This window comes from Leguminivora glycinivorella, chromosome 16 (genome assembly GCF_023078275.1).
Source record: "Leguminivora glycinivorella isolate SPB_JAAS2020 chromosome 16, LegGlyc_1.1, whole genome shotgun sequence".
NCBI classification, from domain to species: domain Eukaryota; kingdom Metazoa; phylum Arthropoda; class Insecta; order Lepidoptera; family Tortricidae; genus Leguminivora; species Leguminivora glycinivorella.
The window spans coordinates 15,124,975-15,138,295 of record NC_062986.1 but is presented as its reverse complement, the minus strand read 5'-3'; the positions used below and the strand labels follow the sequence as shown (position 1 = coordinate 15,138,295).

Genomic DNA, 13,321 nt, shown 5'->3' with positions numbered 1-13,321 from the left:
GTTGTAAGTTGCATTGTGGTTTGTGGTAAACAACTTAATTAAGGTAAAATATGTTTGAGAGCGCACTATTCGCCAACAAACTGGTTCCAGTTTGGCGAAAAGAAAAAATGTAATATAGTCTGGCCCCGTAGCCGAATGGCATTTCTCCGACGCCAAACGAAAGCGATACGTCAGCAAGTTTTTACTAGAAATAAATAAATAATAAATAATAATAATATGTGACGGACCTAAAAAACGTACGTACACACCAAACTTATACTCATTCATCGCCCAACGTTTTCCTTCAAAGCATACACAGAATAAAATCATTCGAATCGGAATACCAAAACGATGTATTTGTAACTCCGAAATAATTTGCACACAAACGTTCTTCCAGTCTCTGATACGTCGCAAATTTTCTAGTTAAAAATTCACGCCTCGCTCGGCTACTTGGAGGCCGATTTTACTGTACGATTTGTTTCATTTACATAAATATATTATTTACCTTAACTGTGAGCTCCCAATTAATAGTATTTTATGCAACAGGCGTTTAAAGGAGGTCAAAAAAGACGAGTGGCGTGGGTAACAATTTGAGGCGAAGCCGAAAATTGTTATTAAGACGCCACGAGTATTTTTTGACTCAGTTAAACACCGTTGCATACAATACTTTTTCTACGACCAAGCATTTATTTTGAAAGAAAATTATAAATCAACAAATACCTACTTTCAGTCATCTTAGTTATTATCTAGTTGACCGCCTACCATTTTGAATATGCAGTTTGAGTGCAAACATGAAAATAAAACTGTCTATGGTATGGTTCTTTGAAGCCTGGCCACTAAGACGAATCGAGCCGAGTTGAATCGAGTTCTCATACATTTGAATGCGATTCGACGCGTCGCCAATGAACGCAGCAGAAAACGAAGGAGTCTCGACTCTGCGAATTGGTTTGTTAAGTTGGTAGCAATGTATTTACTGAACTGTAACAGCTATATCATGCTACTTCTACTAAATGTTTTCAGGGTATAGACTAGATAGACTTGTCCTGACATCTTTTATGTAGGGTTTTTAAGTTCTATGCACGACCTTATAACTCACGACTAAACAGTACGGGAGTAGAAAAAAGTAATAACTTGTCAGAATGGGCGCTGACTGACGAATCAGATTTTTGAAAAAGTGTATGTGTGTATAATTTGTTAAGATTTTGTGTAACCTTCTCCAATCTAGGCGCCAAAATAAAACCGAACATTATCGTGCTACACTTCATGACTTATCAGTAACCATCCATATCCATACTAATATTATAAATGGGAAAGTGTGTGGTGTCTGTTTGTTTGTCCGTCTTTCACGGCAAAACGGAGCGACGAATTGACGTGATTTAAGTGGAGATAGTTAAAGGGATGGAGAGTAACATAGCATAGGCTCCTTTTTGTTTCTTTCTAACGCGAGCGACGTCGCGGGCAAAAGCTAGTGTACTTATATGTGTACTGACTGGCTTTAATTCAACAGTTGATGAAATACAATGAGAAGTGTCATACGACATCTCAGTGACAGGTTATTGGAACAAGTGAGATGTCTTTTGACAAGACTACAATTTAAATTGTAATAAACTATCGAATTGTTAATACAGAATCGACTTCGACTCTGTGGTAAATAAATAAACAAATAAAAAAATAACATAACACAGGCTTATGGAGGTTCAGGAAGTTTTGTCGGTTTGTTCGTTTTATTGCGGTGATAAATTTGTTTTGAAGCGGTTCTAACCCTCTAGCCAAGTACACAATCATTGATGCTCCGTGGCGTATCTATCATAGCTATGTTTCTCTATCGCCTTCCGTGTTGGTGCGACAGGGTCAATTGTGGATCGATCGGAACTATTGTACATTTTAGTTAGAGGACCTGAACCTTGCCAAAGTGACAATCGTTGACGCCACGTGGCAATCGAAACGCAGTCGGGCCCTGTCGCGCCATCCACCACAGAATAGCGATAGGGAGAGATTGCTACGATACGCCACGAAACGTAAGCGATTGTGAGGTTGTCTAGGTATGCTGCTCTTTGCCTATGTGTGTTATTAGCCAGGTCCACATTTTTGCTACCTGCCTCGGCCGAGGCACGTCTACATATCACGTTTGCCGCGCGAGCACTTTGCTTCGCGACGTGCCTCGCTCTGTGTGGACCGGGCTATCTGCAAACGTGCGGTTTTCATGTCAAGAACCATTGACGAATGAACATATCGTCACTACTTTAAAAAAAACTTGTATCTTCGTCTGTCAATGAAAAGAAAATTGTAGTAAGTATGTATGGAATGCATATAGACTTACTGCGTTTTAACTTTGAGGAACAGCGTGAGATACGAGATTTTTTAAAAGTAGTGACGATATTATGCATTGGACGTTAATAGCGAGCACGACGCATGCGTTGGAGGTTAACAGCCATTTTGTTTGATTTGTAGGATGCGAGTGAATTCGAGGGACATTTAATAACGAATTATAAGTCAACATAGTAAATTCAGTGAAGCTGAATCTCTGGATGTCTGCTTTCTGTGAAATTGGGCCACAATGTGAAAAGAATATGAACATACAAATTCGTATACTAGTAGGTGAAATTGACGTCTAGCGCAAACATACACGGTGTAACATTAGTGAACCGAAACTTTTAACTACGCATTTCTGAGGGAAAAATGAATATAAAATGTTAAGTTAAATAACGTCAAGCAAATTTCGCGAAATAAAAAATTTTTGTCTAATTTTTTTGGATGTATTTTAACATAAAAAATAAATGTTATCATAAAACTAATTTACATTTTTTTCTACAAAAATACTCTTTTGCAATGAGTTACCTACTTAGTTATTTTTTGACATCTATCAACGAGGATAGTTAGATAATGTCCAATAACGGCATCATCGCCATCAAAATAGCGTATTGTTCTAAGAAATAATAAGTGATTGTTATTTTTTTAAATGCTTATAACTCTGAAAGTAGGCGAAATCCAGAAAAGTTTATATGACATTTTAGTCTTCTAATATGATGAGGAATACGCTGTTAAAGTTTTCTCATGTTACACCGAGTATATAAACTCATTCCTGTAATTACAATTGAAAAACCAATCAAAAGCAATCAAAAGGTTGAAAGGAAACGAAAACGTGACATTGCTGTGACAGGCTGCTAGCCCATCACTCAGCCACAACCACAGTATAATAAAGAGTACTGTCGTACAGTATGCAAGTTGACGTTTTAAAGTGCTGCCCATTTCTCGGTTACCTCTATGTTACCCTGTCAAAAACGCGAGCAGTCGACCTGTCATATTTCACTCATACAAGCATAGTACGCGTTCACCTACTCGAGCTTAGACTGTGTGCTAAAAAGGCACCTCTTTCATACATTTGATCGCCAGTGTCCGAGGTGAGCGTTTCCCTTAGTCGATTTATACGGCACCCTCAGGAGTAGTTCATAGGTTATCGCGGGCTTGGTTTCTGCAAGTCGACGTTTTAAACTTGTGCCTATTTTGCGGCGAATACAAGGTGTAAACCTAATACGGGCGAACCTCTTAAGGGTGGTGAGTAAACATAAAAATGTAATTAAATAACTTTTACTTAAAATTGAAATATTTTTTTATAACCATAAAAATCAATTCCGCCCTCAACGTAATGCAACACACTCGCGTCAAACGCTCGTTGACAGTTGTCATTGATTGTCATCGCAACCACGTTTACAGTACATTGCTGCTGGGAAATTTTTCAAAAATTCATTATGGGGTGAAAATTAACCCCTCGTATGCTTAGACACGGATCCGTGCGTGGGAATTTTAATCTATTGCTTTAAAGTCAGGGTCACTATTTCAATGACCAAAATTGACAGGCCGCATACGAGGGGTTAAGAGTAGGTAACTCAAAAACCCCTCTCAATTAATGATAACACTAACGAATTATATGCCTGGTTTCATTCATCGCCCTTATTACGTTTACGCGCTGTCAGGCGGTCAGCCAGGCGGCCTAGCCGAATGAAAATTGACAATACATATATTGATGCTAGACGTCGATCGAAACGCAGTCTGGCTCTGTCACTTCAATACGGAAGAGCGATAGAGACAGCTATGATAATGATATTATCGCAAGTGTTTGTGCAGTTGGAACATACCTTGTATGTACAATTACAATAGAACTTGATCGATGGAAAATCTAATCGAAAATTTGACACCTCAGTCTCGCCTCACCTTAATCCGAAAACCATAAAGATTGAAGACTCCACGTTGGGGAGTCGTGTGATTGATCACAGTGTAGCCAATAACTTCTTTACTCGTCCAAAAATCAACGCTTCAATCATTTATTATTTTCTTCGTCGTAAATCATAAAATTGACATGTTAAATGTAATAAGAGAATATAAAGATTACTGTTATGACAAAATTCTGTAGCAATTTTAATATTTTTCTGATATACTTACCTAAAAATTAAATGTTTCCAAGACAAAGTGTTATGGTTCTGAATATGATATATTTAATTAAGTTTGAAAAAGAGGATTCTGCCTAAAAACATCTCTTCACCTTTCGTATGTCTAAGCACTGATCAGTGCGTGGGAATTTTAATCTATTATTTTAAATGTCACGGTCACTTTTTCAATAATAAAAATTGACAGGCGACATCAGAAGGGTTAAATGGGCCATTTTGTTTCAAAGTTGTCCACCCCACTTTTTTGTAAAATGGGTATTTTTTACGCGATTCATACTCAGAATCGCGAGGTCTTTCCATCCTTATAGGAGAAAAAGAATATCCCAAGATTTCCATACATTTTTCAAACCTTCCGTTCCGTTACCGCCATACAAAATGTATGAAAAAATGGTCACGGAATGGGGAAAAAACCTAGGAGACTTTTTTCTCCTATTAGGATTGAAAGAGCTCACGATTCTGAGTAGAAACCACATAAAAATTTCCAAATCCAAAGAAAGTGGGGTGGACCACATTAAAAAAAAAAAAAAAAATATTGGGGACACCTTGAAAAAAAACCGGCCAAGAGCGTGTCGGGCCACGCTCAGTGTAGGGTTCCGTAGTTTTCCGTATTTTTCTCAAAAACTACTGAACCTATCAAGTTCAAAACAATTTTCCTAGAAAGTCTTTATAACGTTCTACTTTTGTGATTTTTTTCATATTTTTTAAATATATGGTTCAAAAGTTAGAGGGGGGGGGGACCCACTTTTTTTTCCTTTCGGAGCGATTATTTCCGAAAATATTGATATTATCAAAAAACGATCTGAGTAAACCCTTAGGTATTCATTTTTAAATACCTATCTAACAATGTATTACACGTTGGGGTTGGAATGAAAAGAAAAATCAGCCCCCACTTTATATGTAGGGGGGTAGGGGGGTACCCTAATAAAAATTTTTTTTTCATTTTTTATTTTTGCACTTTGTTGGCGTGATTGATATATATATTGGTACCAAATTTCAGCTTTCTAGAGCTTACGGTTACTGAGATTATCCGCGGACGGACGGACGGACGGACGGACAGACAGACAGACAGACAGACATGGCGAAACTATAAGGGTTCCTAGTTGACTACGGAACCCTAAAAATGGCCAAATGTGAATGAATTACTTTACACAGCAGCGTGTAGATATTTATCACATTACTGCATAATCAAATAATGGTACCTAGACAGGGCTTCATAGGCAATTAGGCAACGAGCGTGAAGAAGGCCTTGCTTATCGCAAATACACGTAATCTTATGGAAATATGAGACTTTAATGCCAGTGACTGTCGTTGAAACTATTTCACCCATAAGATTTACTCGTCAAATAGAAAACCTCAGAAAATTAAGGCAGCAACAGTCGTGCACCTAGCCAATACAAATTATGCTACTGTCATATTGCTAGAGTGAAGTAAACAAACAGGGTCCCGACGACGCGTAAACAAATGACTGTTGGCGCCTGATGTCATGACGCGGCCAAGGTGTCACGGGAGGATGTAGAATTGTAGATAAATTACAGTCTTAACACGTTCATGGACACAGCGTCATTCTCGAAACTGCGTGATACGGCACAGAAAAATTCCATAGCATGATGTTGCCACAGCGCTCGTTCTGCAAAAGTATGGATAGCTCAGTTTGTATACACCTTCATTCATTGAAGAGGCTCACGTTGCGGCACCTCGTCCACAGCCGTAACGTCCTCAGCCGTTGTTGCGCCACAGCATGCGACGTGGCCTTATTCTGACGACGAATAAAGTTCATAAGTCACTTTGAGGATTTTGCTGTGACACCAGCGAGCTTAATGGAGTACCTAAAACGGTACAAGATACTCGACCTCATTATAATCCCAGGTAAATACAAAGCCTGTGGACGGGATAGCGGTTTTGTCAAAGTAAAAATTATCGGCCGCAGACGTAGTGCCATATCACGAGGGTATCTTTTTAAATCTCTCGACGTACTGTCCGTGTATGAACGTGTTAAAATTCACTGCCAATCGTAAGAAGAACGAAAAGAAATCGAGTGATTCTTGTATATATTTTGGGGATCTTGGAAATGTCTATTTTAAGAAATTTCCTATATTATCCTATTTTTAGGTGACCAAAAATCGTTGTAGGTAGTCAGGTTTTATCTCTGGGAAACCGCGCATTTGTGAGTTTTTGCAACTGTGATAGCTATAGTATATCATATCACATTGCTAGTGTGAAAAATGAAATACACAGGGTCCCGACGACGGGTAAACAAATGACTGGTGCCTGATGTCATGACGCGGCGCCCGTAATACTATCACGTTTCGCGGGAGGATGTGACCGAATCTCAATGAGCTACTGATTTGACACAGTGCAAGTTTTCACGTCATTAGTCTTAAAGTTCACTGTCAACTGTAACAAGAACGAAAAGGATACTTAAGGATCTTGGAAACAGCTCTAACAATTTCGAAGAAATTTTTCGGTGACCAAAAATCGATCTAGTTGGGATTTAATCAACGGAAAACGCGCATACGAGTATTTGTGAGTTTTTGCCAACAGATTTTGCTACTGTAATATGTAGTAGGTACCGCTAGTATGAAACAAATAAACAGTCCCGACGGCGGGTAAACATGTGAGTGGCGCCTGACGCGGCGCTCGTAACGCCCTCACGTTCCACGGAAAATTGTGGCCGAATCTCAATGAGCTACTGATTTGACACAGTGCAAGTTTTCACATCGTTACTTGCGAGAATGTTTGATAACTTTGATATAGATAGTTCAGCGCTATGATATTTAAACAGTTTAAAGATAAGTAGTTCATCTCAGTCTATATATTTAGTCAGTAAAAATGACAGTAGAAATAGGTATGTATTTTATCAAGTTCCTCAGTCGTTTACTTTACGATAGGTCTAACATATGCCTGTTGCTTCCCTCGTTTTTAACCATTTTTCAACTCTCTGTTTTACCCAGTGATAGAGGAACTCATGAGACAGTAAATTCGCCAATTATTTTCCAAATTTACTATCAATTGTAAGAAAAAAAAACTCAAGAGATTATCGGATGATTTACGAACATTACTGAACTTTTATAACGCACCTCCATTTTCTGCTAATTTATTGGACGAAGTTATCCAAAGTAACGCTTCGTAACAAACATAATTTGGAACAGGCATAATTTATGGGAAACAGGAAATTTTAAATTGTTTCTTAATCTAACCGTACTTATTAAAATGTTCGTAGATTAATCTTAAAATTTGCCAAAGATACGCTCGACCGAGGAAGTTAAATTAGTACAATAAATGAAGAAAATACGTTAACTAATTTAAGATAACAGCTAGTAATTTACATTTACCCAGTAACTAAATAATTAGTAAGCTAATCTAGCTGGATATCTACTTTCTCCATCGCAATAAAGTTCATGAGATAAGCCCGTTAGTAAGTATATAATTTGTATGCAAACTTTTAGTAATTCAACGTAGTATTTGTAGAAAAGGGAGATGGGCAGTCAAATAAAAAAATACAAGTATTATTTACTGGTAGACTACACTTTATACACTTATTAAAACTGAAATAAATTGCATAAATGGAAGAAAAAGTGATCAAGGCATACAGAGCTAGAGGTTAGAATCGAAGAAGCGAGTACCTATGCAATTGCGGCTTGTAATGTAAACCGCTCGGCCATCCGAGAAAGTAGTCACAGCGTCGAATTTTTCCCTTACACATTTGTATTTGTATTATTATTTAAGACATGCTACTATGAAGAAGGAGATATTTTGAAATTTGTCAACACCTTAAGCGTGCTGAGGTTGAACGATTTCGAATTTTATCTCTTAAATTTGGACACGGACACGACTCAACGAGTTTACAACGCTTGTCATTTTTTACGGGTGTTTAAAAACAAAATGAATCCTCATAAAAGGACCGAATTTCCACGAATTTCACGTGACAACTCCTCTGTAACTTTTTTAATTAGGTGAATAAAAGTAATTTCGGGTGGCGTTAAGTTCCGGATTACTCGCTCGTCACTCGTGACGAGTTCCGGATTTTGGACGGTTCCGCGAATTGTTGATTTATTTGAGTTGGTGGAAATTCGGAACGTATTCACAATGGGTATGTTTTTAATTGTTTGGCATAATCCATGAATGTTTTCAATGTGGAGTATTCCATTGCATTCCATGAAATAGATTACCGTTGTCCCGCACAAACGCGAATTTTCTGAAAATTGGCTGGTGTAACAAGATTTTTATCTCAGGCATTGTGCAGAATTATTTACATAAAAATGATCGTCTGCTTTATATACACACCGAAAACTAATATAGCAACACACGAATAATGGGTTTGCGGAGGACAGCCCATGGAATGCTCCCATGTATCTACTGTACGGTTTCACCTAAGTAATTTTACAATCTTTTCAGTGGTTCTAGGCCTACAAAAGGTAGACTGGCTCAGTCGGTAGTGACCCTGCCTGCTAAGCCGCGGTCCTGGGTTCGAATCCCGGTAAGGGCATTTATTTGTGTGATGAGCACAGATATTTGTTCCTGAGTCATGGATGTTTTCTATGTATACAGGGTGATTCATGAGTCGTGAACAGGAGTGAACAGGGTACTGGGGAGGGTCACACTGAGCAACTTTCATAATGGGGCAACACTAAATTGTGATATATATTTTTTTAACTATGACTTAATTGATAGTTAATCATCAATTAAGTCATAATTAGAACGTAATTGATAATTAGCTATCAATTAAGTACTTATCAATTAAGTCATAGTTAAGAAAAATAATCACAATTTAGTGTTGCCCCATTATGAAAGTTGCTCAGTGTGACCCTCCCCAGTACCCTGTTCACTCCTGCTCACGACTCATGAATCACCCTGTATAAGTATGTATTTATCTATTTAAGTATGTATATCGTCGCTTAGCACCCATAGTAGGTACAAGCTTTGCTTAGTTTGGGGCTAAGTTGATCTGGGTAAGGTGTCCCCAATATAAGAAATAAAAAATAAATAGAAATGATACGTTAGGGGATTATTTTGAAAAAACAGGATTGGATTCAATTGGCATTGGAGAGCTGGTTATTTAGAATTACACTCCTAGTGTACTATGGAAAATTATATTTGCTCATGGATGAGTCTCTATGGTTATTATTATTATAAACGTTATTATTAATAGAAATGGATACTTGGATAGCATTTGGCATCCGCATTCATAGCTGATAATATGGAAAAACCCTAGCGGTTGAGAGTAAATAAATAATATGTAAATCTGCTATGTATTGACCTCGAGAAGATCGGCCTACGGTAATTAAAAACTAACAAACAAAGTGTAAAGAAGGGACCCACAGAATACCCTAAACGGTACCGGTGCAGGCCGGTCAAGGTCATTGCATTCAGGTAGACCGAAAAACTAAAATTTGCCGCATTCACACAACCCAGTTGAGTGGAAAAAGCGAGGGAGCATAGATCAAGCAAACGTACCTAGCGTGTCAAATGGACTTTGTAAAATTCACTGACTTGTCCGTCTTTAATCGCAGCTTGCAGCTGTTGGGCGTAATTTTTTGTAAGTCAACAAAAACATTAAAAATGCCTCGTTACGTGATATTTAATTGCATCAACAAAAAAAAATATGAATACTCAAGGGCCTGAGACAAATTTAAAATCACAGGCAAGTAACAACTTCAGTAAAAAATCTGTCACGCACGGCCGCCATACAAATAGATGAATTTGTTTCTTCTATCTAAATCTAATTCTGTGGAGGGTAGGCATATTCCCAGCAGCACACAAAATAAGGCTAGTTTAAAAAGAAAGTGTAAACATATCTAAACTCACCAAATGAAATGAGCCCGCTGTTCAGCATACTAAGCTTTATAGTATTAGGGATGGACACGAGACTGGTAGCCCCCGTCCTTTCCCCGCCCTTGGACTTCTTCTCGCCAGCTCTCGTCGACGACCTCGAGCGAGGTTGTCGTCGCTGGCTGTTGGCCACCGACGTACCTCGCTGGCCCGTCCGGGACGACATGGCGCAAGTTCACTACACTGGCACTTTACACTGCACTGACACTGGGACTAATATTCATATCAAAATTTTACACTTGAGGTTAGAAGGAAGGGTGAGGTTGTGAAGACACGCGCCGGAGCATAGTTTTGGTCACCGCCTGAAACAATGAGAAATGTAATTTTATAAAATGTAATAAAAGATTTCCTAAAGCATCTATTTTTAGGGACTTGTAGTAAACTTTTTTGACCGAATTCTTATAAAATTACCTTAGTCTTTTACATAATTTGCTTACTTAATTGAAATGATTAAATTCAAAAGTTAAAAAAGTGTAACATAAAGAGAACGGTCATTATTTTCAGTTTGTTCGGAAGGAGAAGAGTCATGGAATGTATTGGACCCCGTACATTTCACGACTCTTCTAGAATAGAATAGAATAGGAAACGTTTATTTGGTGAAAATATACAAATAAAAAACAATGGCCTCTTTCTGAACAGACTATAACTTTTATAAAAATATATCGCAATATCTAACCTCAACGCCAAATACCTATACCGAAATTGAAACTAAAACACTTTTTAAAAATCCTATTTGCGTAAAGACAATTTGACACATCGAATGTCCAGAGACGACTAAGAGTGAAAGAATGACCGCGCAGCTACTCCTACGCACCGTCTACGTCAGCACAAGTTTCAGGAGTAGGTATGCGGCACTTTCATTGCTCGACGCTCGAATGAACCAGTGTAAGACCTCTCTCCAATGCTCCCAGTTGATATCGATTCAGAGGTCACAATACGCTGGTTCATCCAAAAAGTAATATACTTACCAGTGTAGCATTCAGGCAATTAAATATCCCAGTTGATTTCGTCTCGCGGTCACAATCAGACAATGAGTCGCATTCAGACATTTAAAATATGTTTAATTCTGATTTTCCTTTTCTAAAAGTGTTTCTCCCTCTCTTTTATAAAATTATGCAGTTGCATATATTATTTTGCATGCATTTCCAACTCAAGAACTTAGCTAGAACACCTACATAGAATATCTTATTGCATAGATCATCGATGGACATGACTATATTTGTGAGCAGTTGAGGTGTACAAAGACATGCGCACATGAACTCTAACGCCTTAACAATAAAATCGTGTTCAGGTATTTCTGAGAACCTTAGCCGATCCGATATATCTGATAGCGTCCCTACACAACATGACCACGGATATAAATCGTCGGAAGAATCTTCGTCGCGGTTGTGAATGAAATAAAAATAAACCTTATGAGTAAACTAATGTATTGTCACAGTATAAAGCAGTAATAACTCTTCTAACAAACTTCACTCCGCGCGGTGTGTCGAAAACTACTCTCCATATGCACCGAATACATGCGAAACTGGTAAGTATTGGGCTGGACAGTCGGGGCCGCGTTCGCGCGCTGTGTTGACGTGTTGAGTTCGGGAAAAAATGACGTCAGCACCGAAGACATATTTTCGTTACTGTAGTGTTTATGGGTGTATGGAGAACAGTTCTCAAAATGCGGAAATGTCAGAATGTTCTTTAGAATTCCTAGACACCCAGAAAAGTAAGTGGTTGTTATATTTTTGCAGTGTTAGGTACATTATTGCTTACGTAAATGGCGTAAAAGTGAGATTTAAAGCTAGAATGACACATTAAAATCAATAAGGATTTATCTGTAACGACATTTAGGTAGATGCTGCGATCTATCTAGCTCGAAAGTTTGGTACCTACTTAAATATTGTGCAAAAATCTATTCAAACATTTTATGTAAATACGATTTCGTCAGCAAACACGTACTTGAATCTTTATTAGATAAAAAGGTAGAAAGAGCGTTGGTACTAGCATAGCGCCATACACAGTTACTACGAGTAGGACAGTAGCACAGGTACAACCCTGCGTGACCTTGCGCAGTAGTAACGACCGCGTCGCCGCTGCCGGAGATTAACTACTGATTTATCCTTATACTGTGGTATTGTTTACGCCAAGTTTCACGATCGGCATTTTGTTTTCCATTTAGCGTGAAATCGTGTCATTGCCATAAAATGTCGGTTAGTTCGAAATATGAATAAGTAATATATGAATTGATGATTCGAAATATTCGAATCATGTTGTTTTCCTTTCTGCTAACCGAAGAGTGATTCGAACTTTAGTGTACTTCAAAAACTTAATATGGAGCGAATACCGGTCAAAATATATCTTTCAATATTGTCGTTGTTTTAAGATATTGACGTATACTATTCGATTCATATCTTGCCTAGAGAAATTTTTGATGTAAATTAATGTTCAAATCGGATCCTTAGTTCGAGTACCTACCTAAATACTTATTGTGTGAGCAATAAAATTTCCTAAATATCTAAATGCTTCTAATGAAATAATAATAGGTAAGAAGTAAAGTTTTTACATACGAAAAAAAAGATATTTTGTTGCTTACCATGTGAACACCTTAGTTATTTTAGTCTGTTTCATCACGCGTAAGAATGACTGATAAGGATTACCTACGGACTCTCGCCTCACATTAAATGCAAAATATGTGAATTATTTTAGGTGTTACTTTATTATTTAAATATAAAAGCAATTCAATATCATATATGTAGTATTCAATAACATATACCTAATTTAAACTATGAAAATAAAAAAAAAACTCTAAAGTAAACATTCATACAATAACGCCTGTATGCCATAAAGGGGTAGACAACTCAAGTTTCAGTGCCACTCTTGGCAAATAAGGGGTTAATTGAAAATGAAATTGTGACATTGCAGTGACAGCTTGCTAGCCTCTTGCCTACGCCACAATTTGAGCCAAAATAAATAAAAGAAGTAAAACTTTAGATGTCCTGCCACCTTTTGGAACATCGGTCCAATTATTTCCAAATTAAAAAACAACATTGTACGTCGTGCGGCCCGCCGACGTTCCTGTT

The 13,321-nt window shown here is 37.8% G+C and overlaps 1 protein-coding gene across 3 annotated transcripts in view; it reads right to left on the bottom strand.

The window, feature by feature from the left end:
* LOC125234529 (receptor-type tyrosine-protein phosphatase kappa) overlaps positions 1–13,321 on the bottom strand; it is a 297,920-nt gene that overhangs the window by 143,447 nt on the left and 141,152 nt on the right. For 2 of the 3 annotated variants that reach the window (XM_048140795.1, XM_048140797.1), the window contains exon 2: positions 10,230–10,555. In XM_048140795.1, the coding sequence (XP_047996752.1) occupies positions 10,230–10,419 (190 nt within the window). In that variant the 5' untranslated portion in view covers positions 10,420–10,555. Of the gene's footprint in view, positions 1–10,229; positions 10,556–10,929; positions 11,020–13,321 lie in introns of those variants that run through there. The other variant, XM_048140796.1, reaches the window with a different exon arrangement.